The sequence below is a fragment of the Phacochoerus africanus genome, chromosome 2 (assembly GCF_016906955.1).
Source record: "Phacochoerus africanus isolate WHEZ1 chromosome 2, ROS_Pafr_v1, whole genome shotgun sequence".
Taxonomy (NCBI): domain Eukaryota; kingdom Metazoa; phylum Chordata; class Mammalia; order Artiodactyla; family Suidae; genus Phacochoerus; species Phacochoerus africanus.
In genome coordinates, this window is record NC_062545.1 from 230,230,784 (window position 1) to 230,252,682 (window position 21,899).

Genomic DNA, 21,899 nt, shown 5'->3' on the forward strand with positions numbered 1-21,899 from the left:
CGGGGCACTGCGCGGAGCGGCTCTGCCAGCCTCTGCTTGTCTAGCTGCCAAGGGTAGACGCAGGTCCTTGAAGGCGCACCGCTGCAAGCCAGACAAAAAGAAACTTTGGGGCGCCCGGAGTGCCGAGTGGAGGGGCGTTCGTTTGGCTTTTCGTGCGTGGTCTACAGGATCAGCCGCTCCAGGAAGAGAGATGTCGAAGCCGCCACCCAAACCGGTCAAACCAGGTAAGGGAGGTGCTCGCGGGTCCCCTGGCCGCCGCGGTGCTCTGCGCTCCCTTTGCCACTTGGCAGGGCAAACCAGACACGTACCCGGCCCCAGCCTCGCTTTCGAGAAGGGACCCACCGGGATAGGAGTTGTTAGCGTTGCTGCGTTCGCTGTAGCGGGGCGATCAGTTTGGATAGCAAGAAGATTTTCGAGGAATTTAAAAAATTTTATTTTTGAAGAGGAGTCACCCTTGGCTTTGCAACATTGTCATTAGCGGCAACTTTCCAGCCGATGCGAAGGCTACGTCCCGTTGAAGCTTTCCTGGAAGACAGGGCCATTGATCTCCCTTAGGAAAAAAAATAAATGTCTTGAAATGGGTTTTTAGCCACTTCCTCTTTTTTTTTTTTTTTTTCCAGTGTGTGTCACTGTCAAGTTTGAGTTCTTGACCGGCCAAAGGGAACGGGAAGTGCGCTGCTTGTAGGGTGGGGTGCGTGAGCGGGTCTTCTTTGGGACTTTTGAGAGGAGCTGCGTTCGAAAATTGACCTCGAGATCTTGAGAAAAGCTTTTACAAAAGTGTACTTGAACTCCGGACTAGAAGAATCTAGGCTGTGGCAGGATAATCTCAGCAATTGCTATTCGGAAGTGTCACTTTATCAGGCAATACAAGTCCTTTGCCTCTACTCCCCTAATGAATTTGGCTAAATTGGAGAGGATGAGATTAGTAAGTTCCTCAAAGCAGCGCTCTTTGACTTGTAGTCCTTGTTCATTTTTATTTTATCCTTAGAATATTTCCTGGGATATGGAGAAAGGAGAATTTAAGAGGGAATTAATTATTTCAGTTCAATACTGTAACAGACTCATTCATGCATTCATCCGGTAGGTAGGTACAGAAAACATAGGAAATGGAAGATAAATTCTCAGTTTTTTTCTTCCAGTCTCATGTAACATCAGTATAACGCAGGCTGAAATTTAGCCATCTAGGTCAAATTTCAAAGTAACCTTGTTTAGGAAGATAAGATTTTCTTGATCTTCCTAAATTTTAGTCAAGCACTCCATTTCCCTTGTTTGCCCTCACATGTGGTAGTTTCCAGTCATTTTATTTGAAAATTAGGTACATGTATGGCATGGTCGTTCATTGAGGACTTAAATGTTGGTGGGCTGGGTGTGAAGGAAATTTTTGGGACTTTGGTTCTGCTGTGAGCAAAGGTAGGGACATGGCTGGGATTGGACTCTGCTTCTTTAGCTGTGGAATTTCATGGAGTTTGCATATGAGAGGAGGTGCCTATATAGGAGCTGGCAGTGCCCTAAACTCATATGTAAATCAGGACATCCAGTATTCAACAAAGTAGAGTTATTCTTTAATAGCTAAACAAAATACTTTATTTTAAAGAAGGTCCTGAGGAGCTGTTCAGGAGGTTTTTCATCTCTAGATGAAAAGACCTTAAGCTATGTCCCTGCTGCTCCTGGAGGGACATTGACGTGGTGTGTTTGTGTGTTTGCACTGGTGTGCTTTAGGGATCACATTGTGACCAGTTGTAAATACACTTTCAGGAACCATTTTTGTTATCTGACCCTACTGCTTTCTTCTCTTCAGCAAATCAGAAAGCAAATGATTGAAAATGACTGCTATTCAGTGTCCTCACTGGTTCATAAATGAGATCCAAACTCAAATAAGGTCACCCTAGAAACTGATCTGTTAGTTTACTAATTTACAATGAGAAATCCTACTTTCAGTCTGACTTGACACTTTGTGTGGCCTGGCTCAATTGAAAACAGAACTGTCCTGTTTTGGTACTGGCGCACATTTACTGTATGCCAGGCACTGACCTAATCACTTTGCATGTGTTCACTCATTTACCTTTCACAATAATCCTGTGAGGTGAGTACCTTTATTGTTCCCATTGCACGGATGGGAAAATGAAAGCAAGGCATAGAAAGCTTAGGTTACTTGCCCAAGGTCAGCCACTGAGTCCTGCCCTGAGAAGTGGACAGAATTAGAACCCAGGTAGTTTGACTCCAGAGTCAGGGCCCTTAACCATATTATTATCACATCACAACATACCATTCATAGGAGTCATCATGTGTGTATTTTAGAACTGGTGCATAGGAGTAGAAAGGACAGCCCTTCTGATCCTCTGTCAGACTTTCTTGTCAGAAATGGACATAAAGGTCACCCCCTGGTTGGTAGCAGCAGGGAGAGTGCTGCTGAGCTTTACTTTCTTGTCATGCAGGCAAACTACAGGGATGAAAATGTATAAAGCAAGCTTGGAATTAAGGGACAGATGTATATAATTTTTGGTTTCTTGGTTTGTTTATACCCTGCTTCATCCCAAATGAGAGTTAAAGAAGAGGTGAAGGAGGTAGGGTCATACAGAGGGAGTGAAGACTAATAAGAGGAAATCAGAAGGAAAGGTAGCTTACAGACATGCATGTCGTTAGGTCCTGCAGAATTTCTAAAGGAGACTTGTAGATTTATTTCTCTGCTTCAAGCAGAGAGAAGAGATCAGTTACAAGATTCCCAGTGTTCATAAAATTAAAATGTATTCCCTGCTCTGAGAAGAGTTGTTTTAATGGTACTGAGATCTGAGATGAGCTTTCCCCATGAGTTCTCTTAAAGTGTTTCAGTGGACCAGACAGCTCTACAAAGAAACACAAGTGGGACATCATAATGGTCATCCCTAGAGCTCCCTACAGAGCACGATCTGGGCAAAACATCATGACTCAGTTCCAAAGGCTGTGTGGAAAGGAGGGAGCTAGATGAGGAAGGACAGGGGACTTATGGAAGGATTTTAGTAGCAATGGACATAAAGCTACTCAATCAGGGGACTGTTTTCGGAAAGGAGGTTCTTTCAAGTCCTGGTCAGATGCTGGGCAGGAGAACCATGCTGCTTCATTTACTTTTTCACCTTCCCGAGGTTATACCAGGGATTGGGTTAGTGGCCACATCCAAAAATCATTTGCTAAACACTTCATAATGTGTGCAACTTATATTTTAGGCCCTGTGCTAGACACTCAGGTTCCGAGGAACAATAAAATCATCCGTGAAGATCTTGAGTCTAATGGAGATGTATGTATATCTAGATAATATCTTAGATTATCCCATAGCTACAATTAGATGGCTGACCTTAGCCATTTTGCTTAAAAAGGTGTTGTAAATAAAAATGCAATATATTGGAGTTCCCACCGTGGCACAGTGGCAACGACTCTGACTAGGAACCATAAGGTTGAGGGTTCGATCCCTGGCCTCGCTCAGTGGGTTAAAGAGCCAGCATTTCCGTGAACTGTGGTGTAGGTCGCAGATGAGGCTAAGATCTGGCATTGCTGTGACTATGGTGTAGGCAAGCAGCTGTAGCTCCGATTAGACCTCTAGTCTGGGAACCTCCATATGCCGTGGGTGTGGCCCTAAAAAGCAGAAAACCAAAACTAAAACCAAAAAAAAAAGATGCAATACATTTGGACTCTTAGAAACTATAGTACAGAAAAACAATAAATATGTAAATAAAAATGTGAAAGTCATCCTCGCCTGTCATCTAGTGATAATCATTATTTTCACTCATTTTTTTCTCCCCTAAGTCCCTTTCATTCAAAAAAGAAAATACAATTATTCTCAGAACTGTGTCTGTTTCAGTTTTAAGTGTCTTACTGCTGGTTGACATGTGTTTGCTACAATCTCTGTAGCAAACACTCTGCTTGAAAAATCAATTCTGTCACTTTTTTTTCTTTTTTCTTTTTAGGGCTGTGCCCACGGCATATGGAGGTTCCCAGGTTGGGGTCAAATCAGAGCTACAGCTGCCCGCCTATGCCACAGCCACAGCAACTCGGGATCCGAGCCACATTTGTGACCTACATCACAGCCCACAGCAACGACAGATCCTTAACCCACTGAACAGGTCAGGTATCGAACTCACATCCTCGTGGATCCTAGTTGAGTTTGTTAACCACTGAGCCACAAAGGGAACTTCAATTCTGTCACATTTTGACCTTTCCTTGCTTACTGGTCTTTTTCTATAGGGTTACTTTTGGCCACTCAAGGTCTGTCATTGAAACTTCCCCCTCTCATTGTTAGATGTGCCATGGTGGTACTCTGTGTGCCAGAATGTGTCACAATTTTGTGGTCTTCAGCTCATTCTTTAGGGGACCCTCCTTACCTTTTAGTAAAGCAGCCCGACCTCTCTGTTTTGCATACACACTTTTGTTCCTTTCAGCCACCCTCCAAGGAGAGCCTCACAGCTCAGATAGGGTGAGCCCCTCTGGCTTGTCAGAGTATGGAAGACAACTTTTGTTCTCACAAGGACCTTTTAAAAGGAGACTTTATTCTGAGACTTGATGTAAAGATGGGTGAAAGGAGGATTTCCCATCTTGGCTCAGTGGAAACAAATCTGACTTATAACCAAGAGGTTGAGGGTTCAATCCGTGGCCTCCCTCAGTGGGTTAAGGATCCAGCATTGCCATGAGCTGTGGTGTAGGTCGCAGACATGGTTCAGATCCTGCATTGTGGTGGCTAGGCTGTAGGTCAGCAGCTGTAGCTCTGATTTGACCCCTAATCTGGGAACCTCATATGCCTCGGGTGTGGGCCCCCCCCCCCAAAAAAAAAGAAAAGCATTGTTGAAGGGGATGTTGATTGAGATTTGGACTAGAATCCTCTCATTCTAAGCAGGTTCGATAACCTTCCTCTGTAGCTGAAAGCCTGATGTCTGACCTTGACGAATTCTTTTAAATGGCTTATTGATTTTGGTGGTGGAAGTAAAATGGCATAAATATTTCACTTGTCTTGGGAAAATTAATTCATGGGACTTTGAAGAAGCAAATATCAGTGTTTTGGGGTTTGGTTTATTTTGTATTTATAATAAAAACATCATAAAACTTCAAAGATGTCACACAGATGCTTATATGAAACTCTGGAGAGGGAAAAGGTTTTCATCAAACATGATCTGAAGTTGTGTGTAATTTTTTCCTCTCAGAATAGATGAATTAATTAAAGGCGAGATATCGGGTTGGCTTGAGATATGCACATGAATGGTTTTTCTTCCTAACCTTGATGCTCTGTTTATCCCTGATGGCAAAATAAAATCTGAGAAACATCTTGAGAATTTCAGAATGATGACGATGTTTGTAATAGTTAACGTTTATTTGTCCCTAAGTGACAGGCACTGTGCCCAACACTGTGTATGCTCTCACTTCCCTGTGAGGTGGATCCTAATATCCTCGTTTTATGGATGAAGGAGAACCTAGTGAGGTCTAAAAGCTATTAAGTGATTGGTTTGACCTGGGAATGGAAGGCAAGCCTTAATTGGAGTCTCTGCATTTTGGGCAGAGAAATCCATGAGGATTCTGTTAGGTTGGACCGGTTTTATTGGACAGCCACCTTTACTAAAACTGGTGCAGTTGTTTTATTTACATTTGCTTTGTAGAGCTCCCCTCTTTAACTGGATCTGTATTAAGTGTAATAATATTCAACATTTTTTGAGAGTAGAATAATCTTTTATTTCTTTGTAACTGTACAACAGCTAAACTCTTTAGCTGTTGATGGATACATAGAAAGTCTTGATATGTAATGAAGTCTTTGTCTGGAAAAAGGTGGGGGAGACTTTGGTTGGGTCTATCTTGTAACTTCACATTAAATAGCAAAGGCTGGAGGCAGTGTTGTCAGCACTACTTTGGAACGAGGGGGGTCCCCTCCGCCGCCTTGTGTTTTCAGCATTCCCACAGCTTGACTTCAGTGTGACTAAGTGGTGAGCTTTTCTGACACGCCTCTGTTAGGGAGGAAAAAGTGTTTCCTCTACCCTCTTAGGTGTTATATATAGGTACTGTGAATGCATTGAATTAAACGGACAATAAAATCAGATTAACAGGAAAAAAAGACTTACAAATTTAATTTTATATGTGTAAGGGCTATATAGAAAGGAAACAAAAACCCAAAGAAGTGATTAGTCTTGAAAGTGTATATACCATTTTAACAAAGGGCAGCACGTTGTGGAGAAGTGACTAAAAAAAGGAATTGGGGGATGGGCTTCTGAGGGAGTAAATTGTGGGAAGGTAGATATATGGGGAAACTAATGGAAAATAAGAGTTATTTTAGTGAGGTTTGCTTATGCAGATCCATCTAAGTGACATCTCTATCCTCAGTGATAAAGGTCGTTCTCTTTCTTGTATGGGGCACCTGGCGGGGGAGGGCACATACCTTCACAGGGGGAATTTATGCCTTGCTTTGAGGCGGATGGGGAAGGCAAAGAATTCTTCCTGTGTCTACATCTTCTCAGTTGCCTTCAACTCAAAATAATGCTTATGAACGAAGTGGCATATTTTGGGCTGACTTTTCTAGTTCTCTTCACCTCATACCTTATGTCCAGTGAAAACCATGGCCAAATTTGTCCTCACTTGCTTAATGGCCACAGGAAACAAAATACATGGGGGCTGAGCGGGATGGAGGGGGGAGACACACCCTTTTAGTGATATGAGCTACTAAGTCAAAATAACTCTATAAAGCTGGGGGAAAAAGATTCTCTGTCAAATAAATTATAGGAGTTTGGGGGGAAATGTTTCAGATACCAGTATAGAGAGAGCTTCCTGATTCTTTTGAACAATTGCATGGTACTCGATTGTATTTGTTTAACCAGACCCATATTCAGTGCGTTTAGATCATTCCTATTCTTCTGTTATAACAAACAGTGTTACAACAGCCTGGTTGTTTACGCATGTGAATAAATCCGTAGGAGAAAGTCCTGGCAGTGGGTATGGGCATTGCCATTTTCACAGACATTTCCAAAATGCTCTCCAATTTACCTTCTGCCAAAAATGTGAGTAGGCCTTACGCAGAAAAATTACAACTCATACGATAGAGATGTTATCAAAATGTGATCAGAGGCCTAGGAAGTGCAAGGTAAGGAGCTTGAGGAAGCTGAGAAAGATATCACAGAAGAGGGGAAATTCAAGCAATTCTCAAATGCTGAATGAGAGTTTGGTAAGCAGAAAAGAGGGGAAAGTCATTAAACATGGGCAGAAAGGAAATGACTTGACATGACGTCCTGTCCACGTTTGCTTGATTGCATAGGGGCTGAGCTTCTCTCACAGAAGCCAGAGAGATTTCATGTGCACACATAGAACTGTGAACCAGAGAAATTTGTTCTGAATTAAAGAGAAAGTCATGTAGCATAGTTTGCCTAGTGTAGTAGTTGCAAAACAGTATTGCTTCCCATAGAAAATGAGCATTTGAATGTCCACACGTTAGCCCTTGACTCAGGTGCTTATCTCTTTGTCAGAGTGTTAACTAGAGCTCTGGGTGGTGAGTTTGCAGCCATGGGTTAAAGAGGGTCACGGCTTCAGCTTACTTAAAAAAGTCACTGGTGGGGCTGCTGAAGTCACCTCTTTTTTATTAACTCTGGTGAGTCATATCCCACTCAAGGTTTGGGCATGCGTAGAATTTTTATAAAGTTATAAGACAAATCCCTTAACTTACTCTTGATGTAGGAGTTAGGGGAGAGTTTTGTGTTTGTGCATTTGGATTAGCATGTTAAACTTGTTAGTATTCCTTTGAATTTGATAAATCACTTTGGTTTTATATTCTGGGGAATGTGCTTGTTGTGGTTCTTTCCTAGTTTGGTGCTCCAGTTTCCCAGGAAGCCTGAAGGCAATTTAAACTCAAATTAAGGAAGACACTAGAGACCAAATCTAGTCTCAAGACCTTGTTTATTCTCCTACTAGAAGGTGTGCCTTGACCCTCTTCAGTGATCTGAAGGTGGCCCTAGAGAGTCTCGGGCATCCCCACACTCCAGGAATTTTTGCTAAGTTCTGAGAAAATCATGGGTTCTATTTCAGGATTCTCTCATCTATAAGCAAAGACTTGAATCAACTCAGTTGTCTAATCCATGCTTGAGAGGAGGACCCCTCCAAGGTCAGCTCTCTGAGCACAGTGGAGGGCAGCTTGGCTGAGAAGCCTCTCCAGGCTTTGGGCACTGTTGGTGGGTATCTCAGCCTCCAGATTTGGAAGATTCCACTGAGTCTCATCTTTCCTTTCTTAGAAACCAGTCTCTTAGCACTCCCTCTAAAATGTTGCCTATCCAGGTTTACAGGCTTTTCTGGCTGCTTTTTGGGGTCCATTGTTTTGATGCAAATTTATTGACAGTAGCCCCCAAGAGGGCCTAAACTGAAGGTATTCTCACTGGTTTTCAGGCAAGAAAACTGGCTGGGAAACATGGCAGATGGACACCATTCCCTCCAAAGTTTGTTTCTGAATGGTGTGCCAAACCTGAGATTGTTTTCAACTTTGTTTTTCTGTTGGGGAGTAAATCTTTCTCTTTTATTCCTCTGCACTCAGGTTCTACATCTAAGTCACCCAAGCAGCTGCCAGCCACAGCCTGTACCTCCATTAAGGTGAACTGTGAAGTAGGAGTTGCTGCCTATGGTGACTATCTACTTCCTCTTTCATGGAGTGGGTCCCATCAATAGGGCTGCTTCTAGCTCTTGCTTAATGCCTTCCCTCTCTCAAGGAACAATTCTCTACCTAAATATTTGATCTCTAAATAGTTCCTGGGACTTGACACTGGCTTTGTAAGAGCTCTGTTGACCACAAGAGGCCCCTGCCCATGTCCTGATTCCTGGTTGGTACTGGGTCTCTCTGATATTTTGACATCCAGTGAGGCACTCTCTGGTTGACCAGCACTGGGCTATCTGCTGCTGGATCTGCCCTGAACCTTGGTCATTAGCTTGCTTTTTCTCTGCTTGGACACATGCTCCCTTTGGCTAACACATCTGTGTCTTTCCAATGTTCTGTGGCCCCAAAGTTGGCATAGATCTGTCTGCTCTGGGATGGATTTTTCCCTTGGTACCCTTTCTTCTTTGGACCTCTATTTCTTTTCTTTTGGAAGATATAAAATCATAAACCATTGATTTAAAAATATAATATATAGCCGTTGTCGATTGTCACATTAAATATCTCTTTATTTAAACATTTACCCAGGTGCCATAGGTAGTTGTTGAAGCTCTGATTTTGGTACCTCTGGTACGACGACCACATGCTCAGAGAGCAGTACCCCGCTCAGGACTTTCCAAGGTGCTCCTCTCTAACATCACCTGGAGCTTGATTTCTTCTTCTCTCAGTTCCACAGGCCTCAGAGAATAAACTCACTGCTTTACATCTGATGAGCAAATTCCCCTGCAGGGTTAAACCAATCATTGATTTAGCAAATTCCCTTCTGAAAGGTACTTACGTTAAAAAATAAAATATGAGGAGTTCCCGCTGTGGCTCACTGGAAATGAATCTGACTAGCATCCATGAGGACACAGGTTCGATCCCTGCTCAGTGGGTTAAGGATCTGGTGTTGCTGTGACTGTGGCAGCTGTAGCTCTGATTCGACCCCCTAGCCTGGGAAGCTCCATATGCTGCAGGCGCAGCCCTAAAATGACAAAAATAAGTAAATAAATAAAATATGCTGAAAATAAGATTCTTGGGAGTGGAATTCCCTTTTCAAATGAAACTATTCTTTACTGATAGGAATTTAGGCAAAAAGATGGGCTAATTAGGGTAGAGATTCTAGGACCAAGCTATGATTGGAGGGGAGGGAGGCAGAATATAGTAATGGGAAATGAGCATTAGTTTTGGGGTGAAGTTCTGTCCTCAATTTTTAAAATTAGCTTGCTAGGTCACTTTGTTTTTTGTTTTCGTTTTTTTGAGAAGTTATCAAGAACTGTATTTTTATGAAATTAAAGATATAGCTCTTAATGATTTTGTCTATTATTTTAAAACAAGATTGGTTGGTATGCTAGGTCACTTTGATCAGTTGGTCTCTAGAATACTCAGTTGGTCAGTTTGTCATTTGATTCTAAACCAGCTTCTAAATCTCTAGTGTCGGAGTTCCCGTCGTGGCGCAGTGGTTAACGAATCCGACTAGGAACCATGAGGTTGCGGGTTCGGTCCCTGCCCTTGCTCAGTGGGTTAATGATCCGGCGTTGCCGTGAGCTGTGGTGTAGGTTGCAGACGTGGCTCGGATCCCGCGTTGCTGTGTCTCTGGCGTGGGCCGGTGGCTACAGCTCCGATTGGACCCCTAGCCTGGGAACCTCCATATGCCGCGGGAGCGGCCCAAGAAATAGCAACAACAACAACAAAGACAAAAGACAAAAAAAAAAAGAAAAAGTAAGCTAAATCTATAGTGCCTTGGATTGATTTCTCAAATAATTTCCCAGATTTTGATGTGATTTCATCCTGTGCTTTTTATAGACATTTTCAATAATCTCTACCCATCTTCCTGACACTCTTAATGTTCAGTGCCATATGAATGCAAACATGGAGGAATTAAATAATTTGAAGGGTAGTTCATAAATCCAGATTTCAGTGACAGAGAAGGAGAGGGAGAGAGGATAGGATAGGAAATGGGTTAGGGTGGGGACTAATGTGTTCTCAATGAGGTCTGATCTGATTTCACTTAGGACTCTGGCTACACAGAGCACTGGAATTTGGGGTTTTATCTTTTGCAGCTGCTTAGAGGAAGACAGCATTGGGTTGTCTCTGCCAAAATGTGTCTAAAGTCTGCATGCATAAATTACAGCTACACCCTCACAAAATATGGCCATTTGTGAATGGCCACTGGGATGTTGAAGGTGTTTATGTTTGGAAAATGTATAAAGTTAACTATAAATCAACAATATCAGCTCCAGGAGTTCCTGCTCTGGTGCAGTAGGTTAAGGATCTGGCATTGCTGCAGCTGTAGTGTAGGTTGCCACAGTGTCTCAGATTCCACACCTGGTCCCGGAACTTCCATATGCTGTGGGTACAGCTGAAAAAGAAAAAAAAAAAAAAAAATCGGCTCCATAGATTTGCTTTTTGTTGGTGGGGTGAGGAGCTGTTCCTGTGGCATGTGTAAGTTCACAGGCCAGGGGTTGAACCTGGATCACAGCAGCAACAATGCCCAATCCTTAACTGCTAGGCTACCAGGGAGCTCCTCAGCTCCAAAGATTTGAGGTCTAAGAATGTATCTTCGGCTGGATTTTAGAAATTAACTAACTCTCTGTGTAAAATGTTGTTCAGAATCCCCCTTTCTCCTTGTTTTTTCCTGTCTTTTTTGGAGGTGACACTTTTAAGCCTTGAATTCAAGTTCAGACCTTGCTGTCTAGAAGATCTCATATTTCATTCCAGGAGGGAAGGATTCCATTGCTTCTCTGTTCAAGAGGATCGATGAATCTTCCTCTGAGAGAGTGGGTCTCAGCCCATCCACCACACTATCAGTTATGTAGATCTCACACAAGAAACCAGTTTTTTTGGACACATTGTCTTATTTCATTCAAATACCAATCTGATCACACATGGTCCAAGACCATCCAAATAGTAATCCAAATATCATGTTAAAGATTCGCCTTCAAACGTTATAGCCATTGATGCCACACTTGCCTGTAATCTTGCCAACGCAAAGCCACATACATCTACACCTCAGTGGCCTCCAGACCATTCAGCAGAGCTTTCTTAACTGTGAGCTGTTTCAAGCTTCCAGTTTGAGCACTATTGACAGGTTTTTCAAGCTCTGAATAGCTGCAAAGATCTCAGCAGGGACTGGAGGAACCAGCTCAACCTTGGCATAGTGCCAGACTGTGGCCAGGAGAGGTTTCCAGTAAGTCACAGCAGCATTGACCAGCACCTGGGCCTTCTCTACAAGGTTACAGACTAGGTCATGATTCTAGCATGAAAAGTCTGTCCTCCCAAATCAAGAAACCAATTTTTAAAGGGAAGTAATATTTACATACAGGGATTGAAATATATGTGATATGTTCATATATATTTCATTATACTGATGGGAATAAGTTGTATTGCTATAACTATAGAACTCACACAGAAAAAATTAGGTTCATAGTTAAAAATTTTTATAGTATTCTTGAGTGTTAATTTTCCACTAAACATCTCTAAGGCCATAGATAAAGAACTGCAGTTTGTTAGGACATATGACAAGAGAGGGTGGGGTACTTCTGCATCTGGGCGCTGGGTACTGAAGGAGGGTGAATTCCTAGTAACTGTTATGAAAGCCTGCAATTTCGATGACCACTGCACATTGGTGGAAAGCCACTGCCCTAGAGAGCATGAAGTTTTCTCTCTTCTGTCCTTGTGGGCAGAGTGGTTATTTTCACTGTCAACCGATCCACAGTGTAAATTACAAATAGTTCTGTGGGATCAAGAGAGGGGACCAGGGGTATTCCTAGAAGTTTAAGAACTAATTCCAATGTCTCAATACTTGGCCTCTACCTCCAAGCCTTCTACCACCACTGACCCTGTGACCCCATGTTCATAAAAAAAAGATAAATGATCTGAGCACCTGTTAACAAAAAAGAGTTTAAAAATCCATGAGCGACTTGTAATCTCGAGAGGAGTGAGGGAGCTCCCATTGTGGCTGAGCAGAAACCTGACTAGGATCCATGAGGATGAAGATTCGATCCCTGGCCTTGCTCAGTGGGTTAAGGATCTGGCATTGCCACAAGCTGTGGTATAGGTCGCAGGCACAGCTCAGATCTGGCATTGCAATGGCTGTGGTGTAGGCTGGCAGCTGCAGCTCCGATTGGATACCTAGTCTGGGAACTTCCGTATGCCACAGGTGCGGCCCTAAAAAGAAAAAGACAAAAAAAAAAAATAATTTTAGGGGTGAAAGGTGCCTTGGGCCTTAGAGTGGCTGAGGTTAGTTACTGACCCTCAGTAATGTTATCACAGCTCCCACTTAAGGCCCTGAGTAGAAGAGAGGTGTTCATAAGAATGGTTCTGTAAGTACCCTATGTTAATTATAACCCCAGAAAACCACAGCTTTTCTTGTCCTTCTCTTGGGGAAACCCTAAGGACTCTGTTCTCTCCCCCTCTTCCTCCTCCCAAGAGCTGAACTGGATTGGAAAAATACCTGAACATTTCTTGAGATTAAGATTCTCCCCTGACCTTTTCCAGGAGTCACTCAGACTCTTTGGGTCTTCCCAGGCACCTCCAAACTTGTTTCCATAAACAGTCTTGACTTTCAGGGCCAGATGAGTTGGGTGGAGGAACTCATCACCTGGGCAGCCCCTTTCCTGGGCTGAGTCTTCAACAAGATGCCAAATCAGGCCCTGGAATGGCCAGTGGTGGTAGCTCCCACCAGAGGTGTCATGTCCAGCATTTATGGGGTTACCAGGGAAGGCTCACACTTTCATGCCAGGAACGTGACCCTTGGGAACACTTCATAATCGTTTTAAAGGAAGGCTGTTGTGTGACTTGAGAAAAGATACAGTTAGGGAAACAATTTCTAGTTTAAATGTTGTTGTCTTAGTAAGTAGATGATCTTGGAAGAATTGAATGTCTTAGACATCTTGCTAGTTTCTTATAGATGGACTCAACTCACTTTACTGTTTTGCATTCTGTTATAATTTTGGATATGGACTTTTTCAGAGTCTCTGATAGGTGCTGCAGAAGAAAATTTGAATTCTTTTTTTTCTGAACAGAGAGGGGCTCAATTTCAAAGTTATCGCTTTTTTTTCCCCTCCAAATACTTTTTCTTGTTGTATTTGATAATACTGTTCACATAGCCAGAGTTTGTATTTTTATGAAAGAGTTCTAGTATTAACTAGAAACAGTAAAATGCTGTCACTGACAGATTTGGCCCCTGTGTGTCTACTGAGTAAGCATGAAGTGAGTACTTTGCTTGAGCTCTGTTCTGTGTCTCTAGGAATCCTCTTTTCCTTTTCTTAGATACAGTGTATGTCTTTGTCCCTATATCAGGTTTTAAAGAGGTTTTTCTAAAATAGGCTTTTTTTTTTTTTTTTTTTGCTTTTTAGGGCCATACCCTCTGCACATTAAAGTTCCCAGGCCAGAGGTTGAATCAGAGCTACAGCTGCTGGCCTTCGCCATAGCCATAGCAACACAGGATCAGGGCCATGTCTACGACCCAACACCACAGCTCACAGCAATGCTGGATCCTCAACCCACTAAGCAAGGCTAGGGATTGAATTTGCATCCTCATGAATATTAGTCAGATTCATTTCTGCGAAGCCACGGTGGGAACTCCCTAAAAGAGACATTTTTATGATTATGTTGTCTTGCTGGCCTGTGTCTTATAGAGGACTAAGACCATGTTTTGCTGTTGTTGCAAATTTTTATTTCCTATGTATAATTTTAATTTCCCAAGGAATTAGGCGTGCATAAAGTCTAAGATTTAAATTTATCCATTTATTATCACTCTAATTAAAAAAACTCTTGAAATAAAAAAATTTCCAAGGCCATTTTTAATATATTCTGAGAGTACTTTATTACTCAAGGAGTATCAGATATTTAAATCCAAAAAATTTCCATTTGGCCTCTAAACATTTATTATACATATTCATATATTACAAGTAAGGATAAGAATATCTGGTGAAAGTTCTTAAAGTTTTTTTTTTAGTGTGTGTGTATTTTCTGGGTCCTGATGTGCAAGATATTTCTTAAGTGGCTCTCAGAAAAGTTTGGGAAACCTCTAGTCCCTCTGTGCTCATTTTCCCAACTGAATCTCTCAACATTTCTCATGCTGGGCTTTGGGCACATTAATCTACGTGACATTCCTAGACCACCTTCCACCCTTCCTGACGTCAGGCCCCTCTGTCGGTATACTGCTCTGTATTCTGGGTCTGCCCTAGCCTGCTGCCAGCACCTCTTTGTGTCCATAACTCCTGTCATCTTTCCAGAATCAAAGTAGGTGATGCCCCCCACACAGCCTGCACTGACCTTTGAGTTTGCCCACTGTGTTACATATGTGTTCCCTGTATTCTCAGTTTTGTCAGCATACTTGGCATTACAGTTGCTTATCTTTCCACAGGTTTTTTTTTTTTTTTGGTAGTGACATAAGAGAGACAAAGGACAAAAGAGTACTCATATTAAAAACTATTCTGCTGATAAGGTACACATAACTTTTAGGCTATCCTTCAATATGGCATTGAAAAAAGACCATATTTTCCTGGCTCTATCTGGAATTCATATTCTTTGTAGACAATTAAGAAAATAAAAAAATAAACATGACTCATAGTTCTACCACCCGGAGAGAACTGTTGACATTGTGGTGTTGTTCCTCTCAGTTTTTCTTCTATGCATATCTTTGTTTTACACAGCAGCTTGTATATATAATATTGCCAGCAGTGATATTATATTTATAAAATAGTAAAATAGGGAGTTCCTGCTGTGGCGCAGTGGTCAACGAATCCGACTAGGACCTATGAGGTTGCAGGTTCGATCCCTGGCCTTGCTCAGTGGGTTAAGGATCCAGCGTTGCCGTGAGCTGTGGTGTAGGTTGCAGACGCGGCTCAGATCCTGCGTTGCTGTGGGCTCTGGCGTAGGCTAGTGGCTACAGCTCCAATTAGACCCCTAGCCTGGGAACCTCCATGTGCCACAGAAGTGGCCCTAGAAAAGGCAAAAAGACAAAAAAAAAAAGGTAAAATATAAGCATATCTCCCAATTTTTTTTTTTCTGCCACACCTGCTCCTGGGCTGGGATGGAACTTGTGCTGCAGGTGCGGCAATGCTGGATCGTTTACCTGCTGCACCACAGGGAACTCTGCAAAAGCTATTTTTAAAGGTCATGTTAGATCCTTTTTTATTATTATTGTGGTAACCTGTATTCCATCATATGTATATATATATACATGTTCATGTGATCCTGTTTTTTACTATGATTTTATATTCATGTTTATGTCCCTCCAGAATTCATGTTTGACGCCCTAACCCTCAATATGACAGAGATAGGGCCTTGGGGAAGTAATTAGCGTTCGATTAGGTCGAGAAGGTGGGGCCCACATGATGTGATTAGTGGTTTTCGGAGATGAGGGAGAGAGATCTCTCTTTGCTCATGCACCCTGGAAAGGTTGTGTGAGCACACAGTGAGAAGGGAGCCCTCTGAGAGCCAGGAAGAGCCTTCTCACCAGAAACCAGATTGAGCAGCACCTTGATCCTGGACTTCCCAGCCTCCAAAACTGTGAGAAGAAATGTCTATTGTTTAAGCATCCAGTCTATGGTATTTTTTTGAAGCAGCTTGAGCTGACAGACGACAGTGGCTATAGGTTTTAAGAATGACACCTTAAGGGAGACCCCATTGTGGCACAGCAGAAACAAATCCAACTTGGAACCATGAGGTTTCGAGTTCGATCCCTGGCCTCACTCAGTGGGTTAAGGATCTGGTGTTGCCATGAGCTGTGGTGTAGGTCGCAGACATAGCTCAGATCCCACATTGCTGTGGCTGTGGTGTGGGCCTGCAGCTGTAGCTCTGATTCGACCCCTAGCCTGGGAATCTCCATATAACACGGGTGTGGCCCTAAAAATACCAAAGACAAAAAAAAAAAGAATGACAACTTAAAAACTCTTACTGAGTTCTTTAATGGAATATTAGATGTTATACTTTGTTTGCTTAACAAAAGCATTTCCATTTCTCTGTGGGAATATTGTAAATGATAAAATCTCTAATGTACAGGAATAGGGTTTTGATTAGGCTGTCTTACCAGTGAAGATAAAAATGCAAGGAATAAAACCCCCGATAGGGTAAAAATTTATAGTAATTAATGATCGCTAACACTTAGGGGTGCACAGAACGCTCAGGAACTGCAGTCAGTATATTACATATATAAATGTGTTTAGTGCCCTTTAATCCCAGCACTAAAAGCTCAGCTCTTTCTGAGTCTCATCCAGAATGTTCAGAGTATGAGCTCTGGAGCCAGATAGCCTGGGTTTAAAACTTATCTTTGCCTCTTCCTAGCTGTGTAGACCTGGACTGGTTCTTTCTTCTAGCCTCAGTTTCTTCAGCTCTAAAATCATGTTAATAAGGTCTTTGTGTCCCAGGATTGTTTTGAGGATTAAAAGAATTGCTGCAAGGAGTTCCCATGGTCGTTCAGCAGGTTAAGAACCCAACATAGTGTCTGTGAGGATGCGAGTTCAGTCCTTGGCCTTGCTCAGTGGTTAAGGATCCGGCATTGCCACAAACTGTGGCCTAGGTTGTAGATGCAGCTCAGATCTGGTGTTGCTGTGGCTGTGATATAGGTCGGCAGCTGCAGCTCCCATTCAGCCCCTAGCCCAGTAACTTCCATATGCCGCAGATGTAGCCCTAATAAGAAAAAAAAAAAAAAAAAAAGAGAGAGAATTGCTATATGTCAATGCTTTGCATGATGTCTGGTATGTGGTAGGTGTCCCATAATCGTGAACTTGGATTGGTCGTTTGTTTTGGATTAAAGGTTTTGGTGTTAGGGAATTTTCTATCTCCATCTTGGATATGTGGACTTATTTGTCCAACTAGTCTTTTCCCTTAGGACGGGGCTAAGCCTGGACTGCTTGCGGGGCCAGTGAGAGGCAGGCCCACAGTTCCTCAGGCTGTGACCTCTGCTCCTTTGGTCTGACTTTCCCTTTACAGGGAAAGGAGGACCATAGCAGAGAGGGCAGCAGACTTTTCCTGTAAAGGTACAGAGTGAATACTTCAGGCCTTGTGGGCCACAAATGGTCTCTGTTATAACCACTCAACTCTTCCATTGTAGTGGGAAAGCAGCCATAGATAATACACAAATATTGGCTCCATTCCCATGAAACTTTATTTATGGACATTGCAGTTCGAATTTCAGATCATTTTCGTATGTCATGAAATATTTTTTCAATTGTCTCTCCCTCCCAGCCGTTTGAAAATGTTAAGCCATTTTTAATTCCTAGCTCATGGGTTGTACAAAAGCGGGCGTTGCTGTCCTGAGTCAGTCCTGGGACTCATCTAGCCTTTTGCAGAAGGTGTAGCCAGTATAGCACTTTTTCTTTAAATTCCAAGGACTGAATAAAAGACCTTTCTTCCATTCTTCCCCATGATCTCCTGAAACTGACTTTGGACGCAAGATGTCTTGAGATGAAGGGTTTGAGGGATTTGTTCTTTTCCCTAATTTTTAAACAGTCAAGATTGTGATTGGCATTGAGCTTACCCTTTGAAATTTTGAACCCTGCTCTTAGAGACTTTTATGTTATCCTGCAGAGAAGAAATAAAAATAACCAGCAGTTATGGCCCCTCAAGATGTGAAAGTAACCACGTTTGCTGGAAGGCACTGAAAAGTATAAGCAAAGGAAAAAAAAATGGATAAGAAAGGCACACTGTTAATAAACAGAACCCTCTTGTCAGAAAACACACTGGCTACTGTTTTTAATGAGTCTGCCATTCCTGCAGCTGAAATAATCAAGACACGTTTCAAATTCTTGAGGTTTTTTTTTTTTTTCTTTTTTGATTGCATATGGAGGCAGCAGGGAAGAGGTAGTGTTGGGGTAGGAAAGATGAAAATATTGTATCTATCATTTTTTTTTAATTACTTATAGCCTTTAAAGGTATATGTGCAAATAGAATTTGTTGGATTTGATTTAATTCATCCAAGAACATAAGTATGAGGGAAGAAACTTATTCTTTAGGTTAGAAACTGATGTGCTCACATGATTGTTTTTGCAAGAAAAATATTTTATTTTCAAGAGCAGTGGGCTTTTGTGGACTGACATGCTTAGAGATCTTCATCCAGAAGCCTCTTCTGAGCCAACCTCCTCATTTATGGGCCTTGGAATCCGCAAAGCCCAGGGGACCCCTGTGTTAGCCCAGCAGAGCACAGCTGTTTCCTTTCACCCCAGCAATGGAAATGATGGCCTTGACTCTTGGATACTATCACACAGACTCCTGTTTTGTTTTTGAGCAGAAAACATCCTGTTTCATCATGCTTCTTTAATAGAACAATTTAAATATGCCTTGTAGAAATTACATTAATACTTTTACTTACTCTGAGACCCATTTTTTCTTACCCCCGGCATATAAATTAAGATTAGTACTCCCTGCCTTCTCTTAGATAATGAGAGATATATGAGAAATATATGTATATAGTAAGTTCTTCCTTTTCTACAATTTCTCCTTGTTCAAAGAATTTTTTTCCTCAGAGTTCCCGTTATGGCACAGAGGAAACGAATCTGACTAGGAACCATGAGATTGTGGGTTTGATCCCTGCCTCACTCAGTGGGTTAAGGATCCGGCGTTGCCATGAGCTGTGGTGTAGGTCACAGACACGGCTCAGATCCTGTGTTGCTGTGGCTGTGGCCGGCAGCTGTAGCTGTGATTCAGCCCCTAGCCTGGGAACCTCCATGTGCCCTGCAGGTACAGCCATAAAAAGACAAAAAAAAAAAAAAAAGAATTCTCTTCCTCACCTTTCTTTTTGATGGGTTATACTTATCTAAAATTGGTTATAATATCTTCTTTTGGGGGTGATGGAAGGGTCTTGTATTTCATATGCTAGCTGAATTTTGAGATTTATAAAGTAGAAGAAATATTATCTAATCGTCAGAGTCCTATAGCAATCTCAAATTTGATCAGAAAGTCTAGAGCAATGGCTTTCAAACTTTTTTTGACTTTGACTTCCAATAAGAGATGTATATCATAGGGATACACAGAAATTTACCTTCACCTCAAATTTCTTCCAAACTTTGCCATTCAGCTTTGGATGGCTGACCAAATGGCGGAATGCCTACTTTAGTTATTTTTGGTATATTAAGACCTATACTTGATCAAGGATTGTACATTGCGTAAGTATCCCTCATTCCAAGCCAGGGATGCAAACAAGCCATGCTATTTGGATTTATTGTTCTCTTAATATTCACTTTGAAAGGTAGGTACATACTCTAAGTGTAGCTTATTCCAAAATATCCTCTTTGTACTTTATATATGAAAAATTATCAGTCAACTGAAAGTATAAGTGTGTATGTATATATATTTATAAATGTATAAATATATATATATATATATATATTTATTTATTTTTGCCTTTTAGGGCTGCACCTGCAGCATATGGAAGTTCCTGGGCTAGGGGTCGAATCAGAGCTGTAGCTGCTGACCTACACCATAGCCATAGCAACGCCAGTTCCTTAACCCACTGAGCGAGGTCAGGGATTGAACACTCATCCTCATGGATACTAGTCAGGTTTGTTAATGATGAGCCACAACGAGAACTCCCTAACTGTATATTTTTTATTGGAGAATAAAATATTGCAGTAGTTAATGATGATTGTCAGGCTGTGAATTTTATATGTCCAAAAGCTATTTTGTATATAGCAAAAATCGTAGGCACGGGTTGGCAGTTATTGAGAGAATATGATCTCTAATAATTTGGGGGAAACCATTTCTCCTTGGTGGAATTGCTCTCAGTGGACTTTCATCACTAGCCTTAAGCAAATCTTTAAGCCCAGGAAATAAAGAGGAGTTATGTCTTGACCTCAGTCAGTTTCTGTTAGAGAGGAAGGAAAGCTTACTAACTTGGTGGCAGAATCACCGCAGGCAATAGCGATGTTAGGAAAACTAGCACCATAATATCTTGCTTTTATACAGACCTCATTTTAGAGAGAATATTTATTTAGTTTTGCAAAAGTCTCATTAGGCTGCAGTTGACAGTGCTGAGGAATTATGATTCTTGCCCTTTTATATCAAACTTTATTTTATTTTTTAATTTATTTTTTATTTTTTAAATAGTTATTTCCCAAATACATTTTTTTCCTACCGTACAGCATGGTGACCCGGTTACACATACATGTACACATTCTATTTTCTCACATCATGTTCCATCATAAGTGACTAGATATAGTTGCCAGTGCTACACAGCAGGATCTCATTGCTAATCCATTCCAAAGGCAATAGTTTGGAATGGATTATCTATTAACCCCAAGCTCCCCAACCACCCCACTCCACCTCCCTCCCCCTTGGCAACCACAAGTCTATTCTGCAAGTGCATGATTTTCTTTTCTGTGGAAAGGTTCATATGTGCCTTATATTAGATTCCAGATAGAAAAGAGTTCTCTTGTGGTGCAGTGCATTAAGGGTCTGGTGTTGTCACTGCAGCAGCTTGGTTCACAACTGTGGTACAGGTTTGATCCCTGGTCCAGGGAACTTCCACATGCTGTGGGCATGGCCGAAAAACAAACAAACAAACAAAAACAACCTTAAAAAATGGATCTATCAGGATTTTTAATACTAAAATCATAATCGTAATTAATTTTTGAATATAATTTCAGATTTATCCTGTTTTCCCAATAGTTAACTCTGTAAGGGCAGTGTTTGGCTTTGACAAATGCTGATTTTAATATTTTGCCCTTTGGCATTATGACAAAATGTATATTTGGTAAATTTCTAAAATAAGCATTTGTTTTTCCATCCATCTGTCCAGTTTCAGTGAAACAAAATTTTCACAAAACTGTAATTATTTCTATTACATACAGTGTACCCTGACCTTTTCTGTTTTATTACATATATTTAAAACCACTAAATTAGTTTTGCCATTTACTAATATATTGTGACTTACCATTTAAAAATATCCAGACTCACTGTATTCCGGGGATAGTGAGATCGTTTGGGAGGGGTCATTTTTTACTCAATGTTTTAGTCCAGCAAAAGATGCAGGGAAGGTTTTCTAGTTACATAAATGCATTTAAGATCTTAAAGTTATGTTAAGACGTAAAAAACGAATTAATACTACTGCCAAGTAATTTTCTATAGCGGTTATACCAGTTTACACTAGACACTCACTTGTGTTGTCAGAGAATTCCAGTTGTTCCATATCCTGTTTAACACTTAGCATGGTCAATATTTTTAGTTTTAACTGTCATAGTGAGTATGTAGTAGTTATCATAACCATTTTAAATGAAGTCCATCTAAAATGTCTCATACCTTCCAACATTTTAAAGCAGGATGTAAGTGAAATAGTCAATCT

General features: G+C 41.5%; 1 protein-coding gene and 1 pseudogene across 1 annotated transcript in view; one reads left to right on the top strand and one right to left on the bottom strand.

Moving 5' to 3' along the window:
• Positions 1-93: 93 nt before the first annotated feature.
• Positions 94-21,899, top strand: part of OSTF1 (osteoclast stimulating factor 1) — a 53,568-nt gene continuing 31,762 nt past the window's right edge. Inside the window, exon 1 of the mRNA XM_047767783.1 lies at positions 94-224. Coding sequence (XP_047623739.1) covers positions 191-224 — 34 coding nt within the window. The 5' untranslated portion in view covers positions 94-190. The remainder of the gene's footprint in view (positions 225-21,899) is intronic.
• On the bottom strand, positions 11,553-21,553 carry LOC125121450 (ATP synthase subunit g, mitochondrial-like; annotated as a pseudogene).